The sequence below is a fragment of the Balaenoptera physalus genome, assembly GCF_965194825.1.
Source record: "Balaenoptera physalus genome assembly, chromosome: 5".
NCBI classification, from domain to species: Eukaryota; Metazoa; Chordata; class Mammalia; order Artiodactyla; family Balaenopteridae; genus Balaenoptera; species Balaenoptera physalus.
This window is the reverse complement of record NC_138884.1, coordinates 29711672-29731017: the sequence shown is the minus strand read 5'-3', so window position 1 is coordinate 29731017 and position 19346 is coordinate 29711672. Positions and strand designations below refer to the sequence as shown.

The 19346-nt window shown below is 37.7% G+C and overlaps 1 protein-coding gene across 2 annotated transcripts in view; it reads right to left on the bottom strand.

Annotated features, from left to right (window-relative positions):
• The window catches only part of USP38 (ubiquitin specific peptidase 38), a 32379-nt gene extending 13232 nt beyond the window's left edge, over positions 1-19147 (bottom strand). Inside the window, exons 1-6 of one of the 2 annotated variants that reach the window (XM_082463333.1) lie at positions 17962-19147; positions 16289-16430; positions 10533-10662; positions 8711-8812; positions 4136-4294; positions 1814-2007 (exon numbers count right to left, since the gene is read on the bottom strand). In XM_082463333.1, coding sequence (XP_082319459.1) covers positions 1814-2007; positions 4136-4294; positions 8711-8812; positions 10533-10662; positions 16289-16430; positions 17962-18643 — 1409 coding nt within the window. In that variant the 5' untranslated portion in view covers positions 18644-19147. The remainder of the gene's footprint in view (positions 1-1813; positions 2008-4135; positions 4295-8710; positions 8813-10532; positions 10663-16288; positions 16431-17961) is intronic. The other variant, XM_082463334.1, reaches the window with a different exon arrangement.
• Between the last annotated feature and the right edge of the window lie 199 nt (positions 19148-19346).

The following is a 19346-nucleotide window of genomic DNA, read 5'->3' as shown; positions in this document are numbered from 1 at the left end:
ATATTAATTATAAGCAAAACAATCTAATATTCATCAGTAGGAATATGATTAAATCAATCATGGTACACCTATTTACTCAGAATGACACAGTTCTGTCATTTGCACTAACGTGGGACTCTTTCCAACACAAATCATTAAAAGAAAAAAAACAAGTGGCTGGAAAAGAATATATAAATAGGATCCTTTATAAACATATTTTTAAAAAAACAATTCATTTGTTCTTGTACTAGATAAATCTTATCTCTGTACAAAAAATAGGTTTGGAACAATACAAGCAAAACTGTTAACAAATTACCTTTGGGGATGGGAATGTCTGATTTTTATTTTATGTACTTCTAGATTTATTTTTTTTAAACCACAAAGAATTTACATATTACCAAAGAAATAAAATATCCTCTCTGCTTATTCTGAGATAGTATTGGCCACTGTACAATAAGATGTGCTCTTTGAATTGTGGTTGCCAGTTATAACTGCTTTGGGTCTCTGCTTTCTCTATCATCTGTAAAATGAGACGGCTGGATTAGATGACCTCTGGTGGTGAGACATGGATTACTTTAGCTTTATGCCTAGTATCACTTGTGTCTAAGAGTATACATTTTCTTAAAAAACAAAAAAAAAATCCCAAATACAAACAAACCAAAAGACAAAAGAAAACACCAGACCAAATGAAAAACACCTTAGTGTTGACAGTATATTCTGAGGCCAGAAAAGAAAATAAAGCTAAACTCTTTATCTTTTAGTTTATGGTTCCTCTAGGTAGGCATAAAAACTTACAAAGGCCTAGAACTCAATTTGTAAACATCTTTGGTCAAGTCCCATGAATACTCTATTGGTACAGAAGAGAAAAATTCAACCATGCTTCTGCCTTCAGGAAAAGTTTATTGTTACTTTGTACCTTTACAGATTGTATTCACTAGCTAACAACCTCTGATTTCCTATTTGCTTGGCTGCAAAACAAAATGAATTTGAAAGTAAATCTGTAAGACGGCAAAGAAACATGTCTGTTTATACAGTTGTTCAGTATCTATCAACTTGGGGTGGGAAGCAGAGCTTGAATATCCTTAACAGCAACAAAGGAGTTATTGATCTGATAAAACAGCAAAATATCTATAAGCAGAAAAAACATGACCACCTTAAAAGATACACAGGTTAGGGGCTTCCCTGGTGGCACAGTGGTTGAGAATCTGCCTGCCAATGCAGGGGACACGGGTTCAAGCCTTGGTCTGGGAAGATCCCACATGCCGCGGAGCAACTAGGCCCGTGAGCCACAATTACTGAGCCTGCGCGTCTGGAGCCTGTGCTCCGCAACAGGAGAGGCCGCGATAATGAGAGGCCTGCGCACCGCGATGAAGAGTGGCCCCCGCTTGCCGCAACTAGAGAAAGCCCTCGCACAGAAACGAAGACCCAAAACAGCCATAAATAAATTAATAAAAAAAAAAAAAAGATACACAGGTTAAAAAAAAAACAGGATAATAACAAATTAGTACTTGAGGACCCTTAAATTCTGAAATAAGCTCAATCAATCCCTCTGTTACATTAATAAATATCAACTCAGAGTTAATTCAAAAGACTCTAAATGCAATATATAATATAAACATGAAGTAGAATTTATATAAGTTAACATTTTAAAAGTTCCTGAGCAGTAAAAGCAATTCATTTCTGAATAAGGTAATTATATGAAAATATGAATATTTCTGCAATATATAAGAAATAATGTGAAGATAATCCCACCATCTTACATTTCATTAGCATGCATCAATTTCTACAGTTAAAATGAAAACAAACAAACAAAAAAGCTCAAATTTAAACTTACTCTGTGGCCATAAACAATGCTTGTATAACACTGTTCATATAACAGGTATTCCCTAGATTAATAAGACCAGTTTTCCCAGTTTCAGATTTTCCAGAAAGTCTAGACAAGCAAGATGCCAAAGAATTGGATTGAGAAGTCCAGGCACTTTGACTGAGAATCAGTTTAATCTTCTCTTCACTGGGCTTAGGAAAATCCTGTAGATCATAAAGAGGAAAAGTAGTGTAAAAATATAAACTATTTTTTGTTATTAAGTTAACACCATAAGGAAGATTCTTCCACTGACATTTAACCTTTGTTTTCTCCCACTTAGTTTGGAAATCACTGATAATACTTGAGCAGTCATCAAAAAATCGAATTACACTACATGGCAAAAATAATTATCTCCTAAAATGAATAAGTATCTCCTAAGGTAGAGTTTATCAAGCTGAGGAATACTCAAGAACCAGAAATTCAAGTCACATTTGAACTATTTATATTTCCTATTTGCCAGCAAAATGTTTTCAAAATAAACCTCTGACATCAGAGAGTATACTGCAGTGCTATTCAAAGGCTATAGAATGAGGACTTAAATTAGTACACAATTGAATAAGCTTAACAAACAATTTGCTTTCAAATTTTGTAGTGAAAATAATATCTCCTTTTCATTGAATACTAATATTTACCCAGTATTAACCCTTAGAAATAAAAGCTCAAAGTAATCAGGGAATGAAAAATGAAAGTATCTAAGCACAATGACCTCTGACTTTAAGAAATAAAACTCAATCTCATGTTTAACCATATAGAAAAATTATTACAGGATACAGTTTCTTCCTTGCTTTGCGACATACGAGATAAAATTTTAAGTGTAAGTGGTTTCAAGCATGAGTAGAGCACTGGAGAATAAGGAAAGTTGGTAAAATCATTCAGGCTTTTTCGGACTATTACCATCGAAGGTACTTAGACCTCAGAAAACATTTTCTGAAGGAACTTTAATCTTTGGATTTGATTTTGTTGTTGTTGTTGCTGACAGCTAATGGAAAGTGCTTCCCTTGGTTTAAGAGGGAGATCCTTGATTCTTCTGAGCCTATTTCAGTTATCAGAATTTTCAACATTCAGCAGTGAAGAATGACATTTAACAACAGCAATAGCTTTCATCTATGGACACAGCGACACTGCAGAAAGAGATTAACATTACTATCAAATCCATGACAAAAACCAGTTTGCAGGGCAGAAATAGAGACACAGATGTAGAGAACAAATGTATGGACACCAAGGGGGGAAAGTGGCGGGGGGTGGTGGTGGTGGGATGAACTGGGAGATTGGGATTGACATGTATACACTAATATGTATGAAATGGGTAACTAATAAGAACCTGCTGTGTAAAAAAAAAAGTTCTAAAATTCAAAAAAATAAGTAAAAAAAAAAACCAAAGAAAACAAACAAAAAAACCCTTTTATACATAAAGACGTTTACTTCAGAAGTGTCAAACTGTCATACCAGTAGTACACATTAATTGCCGAACAGTCTTGTGTTCTGGGCTCAGTTTGATTTAGCTAACTCTACAGTAAAAAGAGCACGCTCTGAATTCACTTCAGATACCTAAGAAGTACAGATAATGAGACCTTATATTTTATTTCAGATCTCAAAAAGGAACACTGTTAATAGAAATGATTTCTAATAACTTCTGAATACACCTAGCTGAGGCAAGTTCTTCAATTCTTTTGCTCTACCCTGATCACGCAATAAATCTACTGAGAGGAAAGTGTGCTTATTGTGATCCATTTTCAAGACAAACAGAATCAACGCTTTTTAGATCCAGTTATCTATACAAAGTTGAAAACCAGTATGTTCACAAATATTCAAGTAAAGATTCTAAGAAATATGGACATTCATGAACAATCCATAGCAAAAATGAAATAAAAAACAGAAGAAACATAAGTCAAATATTTTATTAAACTGTCTTTCCTTGATTCTAAGATGTATCTTACATATTTTAACATTTCTGATATTGGGATGCAACTCTGATGTATGTATTAACTTAATGTAGCATTTTTTAAAACAAATCTCCCCCAAAGGTATTACAAATTTACAGGTACACCTTATCATTGTTGGCATTGTAGAACTGAAGAAATATGGTTATTAATTTAGATTAGTTATAGTAAATAAGAGATTACTCCCTAAAAATTAATGAACCTTGATTCCAGCTGCATATTTTATTACATATAAAAGGCATATTTCCATAAAATAGTAAAATGAATGGCTGCTTATAGGACTGTTTCACCACATTCATCTATCACATCATGGGCTGCAGCTCCGCAAATACTGGTGCAACTATTATCTTACCTTTATTGCTTCCAGGATAGGTTCGTAGAGATCTGGAAATCCAGAATAATGATACATCATACAGTGTATCAGTTCTGTTAATTGCACTAGGAAGGTTGTACTGGAAGGCAGACCATCACTTTTGAAGGAGTGAACCAAATTAACTACATGAGGAACAATCTGAACAGAAAAGAAGACAAACATTCCTCTATTTATACAAATTGTCAACAAATCCTCTAGGCTACAAATGGAATGCAAATGTTACACGATCAGCAAATGCTTTTCTGTATGTTTAGTCACTGCCTTTTTCTAAAAAAGTTATGAAGCTAAACATTTCTAGAATATCAAGGTAAATCCAGGTTTAAATGACATATAATTGTAATTCCATATAAGACCCCTCTCCTCATTCTTATACTCCATCTAAAACTAAGGTACAAACAAATTAAGGTACAAAATAGGAGCCTTAGTCACTGCCGCCATTCTAAAAAATGGCTTAAGTTGAAAAATGTTAGGGCTATTATATTTACCAGATTGTTCAGTAGGGAGAAAGTTTTAAAAGATAAACCCAGAATTAGCTTAAGAGCTCCATCTAGTGTGAATTTTAGATTTTTCACTTGAAAGAATTATACGGAGTGTAATTAGACATTAAGTAGACATTAAAGTCTACTTCAAAAAACCTTCAAGATAATTTATTGCATGTAACTAAAATTACAGATCAGACCTCCCCGGTGGCGCAGTCGATAAGAATCCTCCTGTCAATGCAGGGGACACAGGTTCAAGCCCTGGTCCGGGAAGATCCCACATGCTACGGAGCAACCAAGCCCGTGTGCCACAACTACTGAGCCTGCGCTCTAGAGCCCATGAGCCACAACTACTGAAGCCCGCGTGCCTAGAGCCCGTGCTCTGCAACAAGAGAAGCCACCGCAATGAGGAGCCCACTCACCCCAACGAAGAGTAGCCCCCGCTCGCCGCAACCAGAGAAAGCCCGCGTGCAAAGACCCAACACAGTCATAAAAAATAAATAAATAAATAAAAATAAAATGACAGCTCAGGCTACAGCAGTACCTCTCTTTAAGATAAGGGACTACCTCTATTTTAGGGACGGTGTCTTATGTAAGCATGGTTATCCTTGCTAACAATCCCCATGCCCACCTCCAAAAAGAAGAGACAGTTCTAAGATGAAAGTGAATTAGAAATTTCTCTTATTTTTAAGGAATTGGGGTTAAAAATGAAAGCGAAATCTAAAATGCTCATTGCTCATAAATATGTAGAAAACTATTAATACTGATAGTAAGCACAACAATGTCCTTTCATTATAAAATTAGGATAAAAAGTCAATACAGAGCCAATCACATATTTAAGAGGTTATTAACAAAATAAAATAAATTCTGTTTTGCAGCAATGGCTCATTCCATTAGTACGGTGCTATACTTGTCTCAACTAATTATTAATTATAATTTGATACTACATATTTACAGTTCACATGTAAAAAGCATCTTCTTATTTTCTACTTGAAGAACTTTTCTGTGTAGCAACATGGGAAAATATTTATTATGTAATGTTAAATTTTAAAAGAAGGATACAAAAACTGCATATAGATTACAAATATAAATACAACCTTGTTAAAATATATAGGGAATAAAACATCGTGATGGAAAACATAAAAATTGTAGTGTAGTGAGATTGCAGCTAATTTCACTAACTTCCTATATTGTTATATTATCTTTCTGTAAAAGTTTAATTTTGTTGTAAATGAATTATACTTATTGTAAAAAAAAAAAAAAACAATACAAACTTGTATGAAGTAAAAGAAAAAGTCTCTGTCCCACTGTCCAGTGAAAGACACTGCTTGCTGTATATCACTTCATATAATATAACATATAATACGTCATGGCATACACCATATATACCATCTAGAACTTTTCTTATTTCAACTGACAATCACCTCTTGCCTCAATTCATACAAAACCTCCCAACTGGTCTCCCTGTTTCCACCTTTGCCCTTCTTCAGACTATTCTCAAAGTAGCCAAATGAACGAAATAAAAAGCAGTGTAGAACAGTTTTTTGGTTACTAACTCGTGATAAAAGTGAAGGTATAGCTCTATGGACTTATCATCAAACAGCAGTGACAGCAATTATAGTTATATCCCAATCAACTCCCTTCCTTCCTGTAGAAAGAAAATCATATTCTTAAATTAACACTGCTATTCTCATTCTGCCGTCTCTGGTTTTACTCTTATGCTTTGAGGTCTTAAATCACACTTTAGCTTTTGCTCCACTTTCTTTAATCTTACCTCCAACAAAGGTATTAATCTGACCATAAAACTACCAGTTCCTAATGGTTCACTCTACTGCTATCATCTCTACATTTCAAAGCAAATCTGAATTATAATTTTGCTCCATAAAGCCATATCTATCAGATACTCTCTTGCTAAAATAGTCAGAAATCCAAAATATTGTTTCCTCAGAGGTGACAGGAGAGACAGAGATGGAAGAGAAGAGGAAGGAAGTTTTTAAATGATTGTTTAATTTACAAATACCAAATCTTCTAAAAGCTAGCGTACAATCTTCCTAGTGTAGATTGGATCTCTGCAGTCAGATAATATACATAATTGTCTACTACTACATCCTATGTGGTCAAAATGATCACTGATGTGGAAATAAGACTAAGTTCTTCACAAGCATATAGATAGACATCCAAGCAGGTTATTACCTTCTAAATATCTGAAAGTTGATTTTTTTCCTGAATGAGCAAATCTAAATATTTGCAGACATTATTGTGATACTCATTAAACTTAAGTTACTATTTGAGAAAATGTGTATAACTTATTTAATTAGAAGCTTTGGTATTTTCTCTTTTGTTTAAAAATTTTTTCCCACTTATAAAAAGCATACGAAAAGCAACTTGGTCCATAATAACACACACTATAATTTCAATTTCAGTTTGCTCTAAAATATTCTGAATGTATAATACAATGAATAATGATGCTGGTGATTCCAGATTATTGTTCATTCTTAGCAACTCCTAAACCTGAGTCCTTCGCTGAGTTATTTAGAGTTATAGGTGATTTAACTACCACATGATCCACTACTAAATGCCCAAGTTAATTTTAGTTGAGTAGCAGGTCAGGCTACACACAGAATGTAGAGACTTATTAGGTCTTTGTTGTTAGACTTTACTAGGCCAGATCACAATTTTCTACTTTAGATCTAACTGTTCTTTAAATAAATGATTTAATATTTACTTATTTCAGTAGCCAAATATTTCAAAGTCAACCATTTGCCATTTCAATTACTTTTTTCAGGAAAAAAAAAGCAATACAAGGTAAGGAGATATCTTCTATCTTTTAAAAAATTGAGCAAAGAAATAGGTTTAGAGTACAGCAAAAGTGACTTTTCAGAGAGATTAAGGAATGTATGGAGAGCAATAAATATTAGAACGGATGATCTCCTGCCCAGAAATTCTGAAAATAAACCTTTTCTCAAATGGCCTATACATGATCATGCCTGAAGACAGGGAAAAATAGTTGTTTTTTTTCCCTTGGAAGATTTTGCTAGTATAGCTGCTGTATTAGCTCAAGTTTGAGTTTTGTTTGTGTAATGGATATAAGGTTATGAACTGATGATCAAGCTCACCAATTAGGGCAATGAACTGCAGAAATCACTCACCCTAAGAGATAATGTATAATGTAATTACTTGTTAGTAAGGTTTACTTCTATTAAGCCTGAAGATTTTGGAAATGAGGCACCAAGTAGCCTATGTGAGTATATAATTCTCTGAGGCTAGTTACATTTCTAGCTGACAATCAACAACTGAAATTCTGCACTTTATCAGTCTCCTTTGAATTCGTTTGTGGTGGGTCCGTATTCCTAAGATTTTAACATTGTGGGTGTGTTGATAATGAGTTTCTAGTCCTGTAAAACTGAGGATCAGACCTTGGAGGAAGCAAGTAACCACATAAACCACTGCTTTCCTGTGATCCCCTAGGTAGAAAAATGGACAGGTTCCCAAAATAACATTTTGTCATTTTTTACCTGCAATAACTGATAATCAAATAATCAAAATCAAATCAAATCAAAAGCAGTGATGTAGCTGCTGTAGTTAAAAGTGGTAGGATTCTGGTTATATTTTAAAGGTAGAATCAACAGAATTTGTAGGATATGGGCTGAAAGAGAATGAAAAGCCCTAATTCTGGGGCAACAAAACAAAGACTTATGGTTTCATGCTTCTGAAATTCTAAAGCAGTCAGTGGTTTTAAACCATTTTTCTCCTACACTGTTCACCTGTGCAACAGACAACCAACAGTGACACTGACATGTGACATCTCTCATGTACAAGAGTAACTTTTAACTTTCAATTGCTGGTTGTGATTGCAAGTGGAGCAATTTTGGTGAGACCCAAAACATTCTAAAAACATACTCTTTGGAAGGAAATCTCACAATCTCAATTTTAAAAGGAATCATAAAGCTACACGAAAATAGTTAAGGATTTAGGACCAACCTACAATCTTTTCACAAATACAAATGTGACTCAATATTAAATTGAAATTTTAAAACAAGTCTTTTCGGTGTAGAAAGCTTGTGTCATAACTTACCAAATGGAACGCCTCTGGAGAATGCTGAAAACTAAGCAGCATGTGAGAAAGAACTGTGAGAGCACCAGGTCTCACAAGAGGAAACCAAAGCCGATTAAAAACCTGCAGAAAAGATAAGACATCCACTTTAAGAGTTGGTAGGGAAATAATTAATCCAATCAGTGGTTATTTTCCTAGGGCCAAAAATTATTTGTGTGAATATCCCCTTTCCTGAGAAGTTCTGTCATAACATATGTTATTAAATTCTGGGAAAGGGAGAAAGTTGGGAAATAATATGACAGAGATCAAGAGAATATAATGACCTAACCAACTCTGAAAACTCCTTGATCAAATAAAAATCTGTCAAACCATGTTTACAAGGTGATAGCTCCCTGGTCCTTTATTCATTCAATTCATTCAGCAAATACTTATTGACCACCTACTGCTGCTTGGCACTATTCTAAGTACTGGAGATACAATGGTAGATAAAAAAAAAAGAAATCTCTGATCTTACAGGGCTTACTGTCTAGAGGGTGAGTAAAGACAATAAAAAGTAACATGGGAGAGAAATGCTATGAAAGCAGGGTATGTTGAAGAGGGAGTGCTGAGTGGCAAAAAGATCTGCTATTTTATATACGGAATTTAAAAAATGCATCGTGATAAAGGTGATACCTGACTTCAAAAAACTGAAAGGAATGAGAGTAAGTCTGACAGATAACTGGGAGAAGAGTGTAATAAGCAGAGCAAAGGCCCTGAGGCCTCCACCCTGGTGGACTAGAGATATAACAACGAGGGCAGTGTAAGTAAAGCACAGAGACGGAGGCAATAATAGTGGGAGACCGGATGAGAGAAGTAGCTAGCAGTGGGCCAGATCAGGTAGGACCTTGTGTGACACCTGAAGAGGACCAAGGGCAGGAGCTGCAAGGCTACTGCAATCAATATAGCAAGGGGTGATGATTACTTTGGACCAGGGTGGTAGTGATGTACCTGGTTAAAAGTGGTAGAATTCGGGATATATTTTAAAGGTGGAGTCAACAGGATTTGTAAGATATGGGCTGAGAGAGAATGAAAAGAGACAAGAAGAGCTTCAAGGTTTTGGGCCTGAGCATGTAGAAGGATGAAGCAGTCATTTAAGATGGGGAAGACCAGGTCTGGGAGGGAAAAATCAGGGGTTAGATTGTGGATAAGTTGAACTTGAGATCCAACTGTCTAAGCTGGATAAGTGAATATGGAGTCCATGGGAGGATAATGGACTAGAAATATAAACCTGGCAGTCATTAACTTAGAGACATTATTTAAAGCCACGCGTCGCTATAAGTATGGACTGAGAAGAAAGTGAACCAGAGATGCGATTCTAAGGCACTCTAAAGTTAGAAAGATCCACTACAGGAGACTGCGAAGCCAGGGAACTAGGACAAAAATCAGGAGAGTATAATGTCCTGGAAACTAAGGCAGGAAAGTGTTTCAAGAGGGAGTGATCAACTATGTCAAATGACTAACAGGTCAGCGAGAGAGGGCTTGAGAAATAACTCCTGAGTGAAGCAACACTGGAAAGCACTGGTGTCAAAGACAGCTTTGGCAGAATAACGGTGGTAAAAGTTTGATTAGTTGGGATTCCAGAGATAACGGGAGGAATTTGTTTTCATAATAAATATCTGAAAACAGCAAAATTATTTCAATTACCTAATCTTAAGCAGCATTTTAAATTTCTAAAGGCCATTCAAAAGAAAACCAAAAACAAGACCATATTCAAAATTAGACACTTTAAAGGGGACAACCCAAAGATGAAAAGACTTATTATATAGGTCCATATGTTCCCATAGATTTATACACTCCCACTTACCAGTGCTATCTTCAGTAAAGTAACATCTATCAAAATAGTGAACTTCTGGACAGCCGCCAGTCCTTTCAGGAGTGCAATCACCCACGTGTCTACATGCTGAGCCAACGGCCAGGACAGCCAGTCAATCATTCTGAAAATTGAAGGAAAACAAAACTATCAGCATTGAAAATATCTTTAACATTATTTAGTTAAGAATAACAGGAGTTATAATCACTCACTTTGTGACTCAAGTAAACTGAGCTTGCTTGTGAAAAGTACTATTCAAGATGTAGAAATGACTATGATGGGTGCTAGAACTCAAGGAGTTTCCAATCTTGTAAGCTGACAGTTTCTTACATAACATATTTGCATAAAAAGAATTTCTGATAAACAATCATTTTGCATAAATGCAAAGTTTTAAACATGCTATATAGTGGTATCAATAATTTATTAGGCAAATTTACTCTAAGGAGAACAGTTAAAATACGGCTATCTGGGACTTTCCTGGTGGTACAGTGGTTAAGAATCCGTCTTTCAATGCAGGGGACACTGGTTCAATCCCTGGTTAGGGAACTAAGATCCCACATGCCGCGGGGCAACTAAGCCCGCGTGCTGCAACTACTGAGCCCACACGCCACAGCTACCGAGCCTACACCACAACTAGAGAGAAGCCCGTGCACTGCAATGAAGAGCCCATGTGCCGCAACTAAGACCAGATGCAGCCAATAAATAAATAAATAAATATCAAAAAAACAAAAATATGGCTATCTGAACTGAGACATACAGATACGAACCAAAATTTCTCCTTTCTGGTGATTACAGTCTAAATATGAAATGCAGTGTTAAAAAAGACTATATTTTGAATTGTGAAACAGGTCTCTTCATCCCTTTCAAAATCTTACCATACAAAGACAACAAAAAGAAACTTCAAATAGATAAAAGGGCACCACATGTGTAAATACTGAAATGGCTTCATTTTGTAATAATGAGTGTTTTTCTTTTTGAGTACCAATCCCGTTTAATGGAAATAAAGTTAAAGTAATATGGGGTATGATGGAGACTATCCTTAATGTTAAAACACCAACCACAATGAAAAAGACTGCTATGACTCTTTTGGAAAGCAACTGGGCCAAATGTTCATATTATTTGATCCAGTAATCCAAATGGGAGGACTATATAATAAAAAAAATAGTAAAACAAACCAGGTTTTTAAAGTCAGAATGATATGGTTTAAAAATCTCAATTCACCATTTATTAGCTGGGGAACCCTAAATACTAATGTAAGTTATTTAACTTCTTTGTGTCTCAGTTCCTTATCTGTAGATTACGGATAAATTTTACAGGACCGATGTGAAGGTTAAATGAGTTAATACACTGGAAATACTGTGAATGTCTTTCTTCCAAACATTTACACATGTGGCAATAAACAAATACTCTGATTGTACAAAATGTAAAATATAAATACTAAGTACATGAACACGGGGCCCAAAGAGCAACTAACATGTCAAAAGGACTGACTTTCATATTGATATGTTATAAATTATCTATCAATACATGAACACTGGAGTGTTACCTTTATTAAGGTTTTTGCTCTTAAGATTAAAATGTTCCATCAGACATTAAGAGTGGCTCCAAAGTTCAAACTCATTTTACTACAAGTTATCTGTATGTTCTCTCTGCTCCCTGCACACATTTTATCTCCCTTCTTGTTTTTCTGGCCAACAATGATGGTTGTAAGTCATTAAAGTAGTCCCTAACAGCTGTTCCACGTCTCTCAGCTATTGTTAGCCTTGTTTTCACAAGTCTGTGGCCACTCTAAGTACATGAAGTAGAAACTAGAGACACTTGCATTTGTGTACAAAGAGTATATTCACTGCATCACTGCTTGTGATACAGAAAAAACGCAAATTATCTAAATGTCCATCATAAGGAAATGGCTAAATATACTATGGTATTGATACTATGAAATATTATGTTGAGTTTTAAAAGATGAGATAGATCAATATGAATCTATCCACAGGGATCTAACACAGAAAGATCTGAGATATTGTTGAATTAAAAAAGAAAAAAATGCCGGTAAATCTTTTTAAAACTGTTTTTTGTTTGTTTAAAAGAAAACATATGAGTACATATTGTATATATTTTTTTAGCATAAATACGTACACAAAAAAACATGTGGTTTAGAGAAGGAGTATATGTGAGCACATCTCTTTGGCTGTATGGACTCTTCCCCGTGGGGAGCAAAGTCCCAGAGTAGAACCAGGTTGGGCTCCCTAGCACACAGGGCCCGAGGCCAGAACTCCCTTTAGCTCAGGTCTAAGGGGAGTATCAGTAAAGAGTGAGGGGGGCAGAGTACAAAATTCGACTTGGCCATGGCTTTTCATCATCTCTAATCACCCAATCAGCCTTTTCCTCCATCCTCTCCATTTCTAGCTTCCCATCTCGTAAGCCTCTAGTCTTTATCTTATCCCATGTGTACCCAATCTCCTAACCACCCTAAAGATACTTCAAGTCAGAAGTAACACAAATTAGAAGCCACTCATTCAAAAATATTTGAGTATCTATTATATAATAGGCACTGTGTTAAGTGCTAAAAATATAATAGTAAAATACTGTTTCTGCCCTCAAACTGATAAGGAAAGTTAGGAAATTTTCAACAGTCACACAATTAATAAGTAGTAGTACTGGTATCTGAACTAAGCTCTGCTGGCGTATAATGCAGCATCTTTGGCTACACTTTAATTATATTCTAGCATTGCTTCAATTTGATTGGACTTACACATGCTCCAATCCTCTCAGACAAAGGCACTATAGAATCAGTTATTTTTATGGTTAACTACGGTAATCTTATCCACCATGTATTGGTTACAATTTGAATTTTAAGGACACTTAACTCTGATAGGCTGATTTAACTTCTTACTATTTAAAGAACAGTTAGCTGTAGTTGTAATAAATCTTGTTTCCTCCGTTAGATTGTGGGCTTAAGAACAGCGATCTTGTTGTTTTGTTTTTTAATCTTTAATCTTTGATCTGCATTAAAATGGAGCTCAAATTTGTTGAATAAATGAAACCATTTCTCTCTATAGCCAAAAAAACGTACATGCAATTTGAAAAATCTTAAAATTGGCAATATTATGAAAGGCCACAAAATAGATTTAATCTTAATTTGTAGAGAATAAAGCCAATTTTCACTTTATTGTAGGTAGCAGCTTAAGGGCTAGATCCAGCCTTCAGTTTTATTTGTTCCAATGTTTTAAAAATTAGAAAACTCCACATAAAAACTGGATTTCAGTCTCCTTTTGAAAAATCAGATTAGCAACACTGAACTCAAATTTCCCCGTGATAACAAGACAACTGGAGTTGAGGATCAGCTTTCTCTTTTAGAAAATGCTTGTGTACCATTCCCTATTATTTCAGTTACCCCGGCCTATTTCATACTTTAATGTTACTATCTGGTTCTTGTACAATATCTGCATTTGCATTTCTTTGGATTACAGAAAATGACAGTAAAGCATGACAAGTGCTATGTGTGGGGAAGCGTAGAGTATGGGGGAGTAGAAGGTGGGAGTGTGATAAAAGTAAACATTACTATTCTTTTCAATTACATTTGCAATACAAGAATAATTACTCCAGGTATATTATAAGTTAAATAGGATCATGTCAGATAAATTGGAAATGCAACGGAAACTGGATCACAACTTTCCATAGAAACATAGGTAAAAATTAATTTCCAAATATATCTTAAAAATAAATTCGTAAATTGGACACTATGGTTGTTTTGAAGAGGTTAAAAAATTAAGACTAAGAGTGCCATACAGAACATTATAAATAAACTATAAGAAAAAAAAAAGAGAGAAAAAAAGACTAAATGCTAGAGAGCGAGAATTGTACACATGTAGCTTTCTGAGAACCCAAAATAAATACTTAAGTTTACAGGTTACCTGATGACTGTAATTTATAACTGGTGCACAGAAACCACTGTTCTAAATCCTTACATTTTAGGGGACTTCCCAGGTGGTCCAGTGGTAAAGAATCTGCCTTACAATGCAGGGGATGCGGGTTCCTGTCTTCTTCTCGAACTAAGATCCCACATGCCACAGGGCAACTAAGCCTGCACACCACAACTACTGAGCTCATGCGCCTCAACTAGAGAGCCTGTGTGCCACAACTACAGAGCCCACGTGCCACAACTAGAGAAGAGAAACCCCACACACCACAAGTAGAGAGAAGCCCACGCACCACAACTAAGACCTGACACAGCCAAAAATAAATAAATAAATCCTTACATTTTATTTAAATGTGCTATGCATACACACATACATGTGCACATAGGAAAATAGAAAAAAATTATAAAACAAAACCAGACAGATATGAAACAAGAACAGGAAGATCGGAAAAGCTCAATTAGAAAAATACAGTCATTGAAATAAAGAAACTCAATAACTGGAATAATCTCTATAAATGGGTACCTTTGAAGGAAAAACTAGTAAATTGTAAGACAGTATTGATGCTCTTCCCCTTAGATCCCCACAAGGTCTGCACCCTCATTTCCTTCATATCTTTACTTCAGGGTCACCTTCTCAGTGAGGCCTTCCTCATCTATCTTATTTAAAATTGCAAATCATTCCCCATGCTTTCTTGCTTTCTTATCTACTTTTTTGCAAAAACACTCATCACTATCCAACATACAAAATTATTTTACTTACCATACATAATGAAATCTAAAACAAAATCAGTTTTAGGATGTAAAACTTAGTTTATGTACCACTAAGGCAAGAAAAGTCCTGCAATCTAAACTAGAACACCAATGACTGTACCTTTCCACATTTTAGCATCTCTGAGATCAGGATGCATCTCTTCAAATATGTTACTGATACTGCCTGCCTGCCTGCCTCCCCAGCTAGAAGCCCGTTAGGATAGATATTTCTACCCATTTGTTCAATGAGGTTTTTAAACACTGCTTGGCACTCATGGTAAGTGCCCAATAAATGTGATTTGAATAGCTGAAAGAATGAATGATTGAATTAATAAAAGCACAAGAGTTCTGAGAAGTAAAAATAACATTAAGTTTACACCTAGAAATATAAGAATAAAACTGCAAAACATCAAGGGTAAAGAGAAAAGCATAAACATTACCAGAAGACCCTAACTAGGAAGACCCTAACTCACAAAGGAATGATAATCAAATTGACTGCAGACTCCACATCAGCAACAATAGATGCCAGAAGACAATGCAGTATTATTTTCAAAATGCTAAGAGAAAATGACTATCAAATTAGAATTCTGTATCTTGCCAAATCATCTACTTGGGAATAAGCAAGAAAAAAACCACATTTCAAACAAAGGCTAAGAAAGTATTACCCAGAGGTCCTGGTTGAAAGAGAAAGTAAAAGTATATACTAAGTAAAAGTATATACTTAGAAAAAAAAAGATCCCAGAAGGAGGAAATAGGTTGCAGGCAACAATACTGAGCAAAGAAATTAGTAAAATATATTGATAATCCAACCAACTCCTGACTGTACAGTAAGTGTATATGTGTGCTATATTTTTGGAATTTTAGAAAGCTGAATTGAAAACAGATTTGTGAGTTACTGGATGCCTGTCAAGCCTATAGTAAGGTAAACAATTCATTTCAATTAATTTGGAGAGTCTATATATTTGATTCCACAATTTCAGGTTTAGACATTTCCCTAAGTTTTTCATTACCCACAAAATACAGCAAAATATCTCCTCCTCCCAAATCTACAAGTACCATCTGTGGTGTTGTGAAGAAGTACCTGCAAAGAGCTTGGGTCATACTCGCATCTTTTACGTTGGGGTCCGTCGTAAGGCTCCTGATGAGCACTGTGATCATCTGGAGAGGAATGTGCTGCACAAGGCTTGCCAGTGCCACGGAAGGCTCAAAGGAGGCGTCTATTTCTCAATGGAAAAGAAAAAGGAACATGGCAACAAGGTTCAAGGGGAGTGTTTCGAGAGAGCAACAATTTACCACCCCTCCACCAAGCAGCTGTTACACTCCATCTCATGGGTAGACTCTCACATACAAGGAATGTGAAACTGCAGAAACGAGAGATTAAGAGTAGTAGTTCGACAGAACTACTGCTACATAAAAACTATTCTTCACTATGGCCATATTTAGTCCGTAAATTACTTTATTTTCTTGCATTCTTTAATATTGTTATTGTCGTGCTAAAATACTCATTTGTAAAGCAGTAGTCAGAAAAGAAATGCAAGGTATCATTTAAATTCCCACTTTAGATCCTCCAAAGTAACTTACCCCTATTAATTACAGTAGTCATCATATTGTTCTAAGGAAAATTTTTTAAATCACTTAAAGAAGTAGAAACTAAGATGAATTTTGGGGGGACTTTGCTTAAACTACATGAAAATTAAGCAAATCCAAGATGAGCACCTTTACTGCTACAGCTGAAAAAGTTCTGGGGAAATCGAACTGTTCTAGCAACACAGGCAATACATGAAAAATTACAATTAAAAAATAAACCAAAACTCAGACAATGCAAATATATAGTTGGTAATTCTTTCATAAATGTACTTAGTTCATCAGGAAAGCATGGAACCTGTTAAAACTCTACTCTTATTTCTGATTCTCAACATAAAAGGAGGATACCTCCTTCACAAGTTCAATTTCGAACAACAGCCAGAGAACGACTGTACCAAGCAGAGAGGGAGTGAACACAGTTTTGGATCTACTGTTTCACAACTTACAGAGCTGGAAGCTCCATGTCCGAACAAGGAATGCAAATATACAGGTAAAATTCCCGGGTGAGAAAGCATTTTCCTGCTAAGTATCACCTGATCCCTCCCGGATTTCTAAGGACACGATCCGTGGGCTATTGACACCTGGAGCGCAAAAACACCTATTTAAGCCTTCATACTCTTTCCCTTCACTCATCCACCTGTATCTACTCTCACAAACTACTGCAGACATAAAATGTCAATATTCAACAACGACACAGTTAACTAGGGTAATCTAATAATAAATGGCACACAGTCCATGAATTAAAAAAGGGAAAAATTAAGAAACTGAGGAAAAACTCATGACGGCAAGATGACAGACTCACAGTACAATAATGATACGGTAAACATTATTATGCGGCCATTAGTCACTGATGAATAGAAGCTTTTACATAGTAGCTGTCATCTTCAAAGCATTCCATAACCTGAGCAGAAGCTGGGTAGTTAAGCAACTTGTTTGCTGCCAAAGGTCTTAGACCTCGACGTTCTCAACCTCTAAACTGGAAACACTGCCCGTTTTTTAATGTCCAAAGTGACAGCCTGAATAGGAAAGTGAATAAGAATTTGGATGAAGGTGTTAAGATCTCCTCTCCCATTAAGATGTTTTCAGAGCAGGGAAACAAACACGGTGTGTACGTAAGAGACACACACTAAATTTCCAAGAGAGATTTGCTCGGAATGTCATGACCCTTACCTGTGGAAGAGATGCTTGCAAAAACTTCTTGCAGGGAAGGCAGCAAGGTGGAGGGCTCGGCCTTCCAGATGTTCTGGAGCAAGTTACTCACTTTTGTCACCTGCGAGACATATTCCCGCAGCTCCTTCTCCTGGGTGGACACGCACTGGAAGTGGCCTATCGTGCGAACCAGCTGTTGGCAGAAGGTGATGGACAGTTTCCCCTTGGGGATGCACTGCACGAAGTCGGCCAGGAGGTCGCTCAGTCGGGCGCAAAGCTGCGGCTCCGGCCTCTCGCACACCATCCGCAGCACCTCCACCTGCAGCAGGCTGAAGAGGTCCAGCACCGACGGGCAGCTCATGATCAGCTTCAGGCCGTTGTGAATGTAGTCCAGGATGGCTACGTCCTTCCTGTCCAGCGAGTGGTAGCCCTGCTGGAGGAGGCCCAGCACGAACGTCTTGTTGAAGAAGGACTCGAACTCTGGCCGGTGGTAGCGCGCGTAGGCCTCCAGCACTTGGTGGCCCACCTGCCGCTGAAAATGGTCCTGGCCCTCCAGGATGAGCCGCGTCGTCAGGTCAAACATGGCCTCGCACTGCGCCTCGTCCAGCCAATGCTCCGCCGACTCCACCACCTTCCGCACGATCACCCGCTTGAGGGGCAGCGGGTGCGAAGAACTCACCAGGCCCTCCAGGATCTTGTCCATTGTCGCCACGCTGTAAGGCCCGGCCCAGGAGGGAAGGAGCGGGCGGCCACGACCCCGAGGTGGGCCAGGAGAGCCCCGGGGCGGAGGTGAACTTGGAGCGCAGCAGCAGCAGCGGGACCGACCACCGCCACCGCCGCCTCAGTAGCCACATTTATCGGGCAGGCGGGCCCATCCAAGCCCGGGCGAGAGTTGGCAAGCCTGGGGCGCGTAAGAACCGGCACCGCCCGCGATGGGCCTAAGAAGCCAGAGGCCCGCACTCCGCCGCCGCCCCGGGCCCGCGGTCCCTCTCAGCATCAGCTCGGAGGGGCCAGCGGGGTCCCCCGGCGGCTGTGGGTGCTCAGGGGCCGGGGCTGCGAGCCGGTGGGTGAGGAAGCGCGCCTCCGCGTTCTGCGGCAGCTGTGGGCGTCCGGGCTCCGGCAGGTCGTGGGATGAAACCCGCCCCGGGTTGAGTCAGGAGCCGCTGTCACGGACGGTGCCGGATCAGCCGGGGAGAAGAGGAGGTGGACACCCTTGACCCGGATTCAGAAGGTCCGGCAAACAGGAAGTGAAGGACGTCGGAACCTCCGGAAAAGCCCGCCCCTCCGCCCTTCGCCCCGCCCCACTCCTTTCCTCCCTCCCCTCTCACCGTCCTCCGCCCACAATCGCCTCCTCCCTCCCGGGCCGCGCTGGGACGACCTCGCTGACCCGCAGCCTAGCTGCTGCG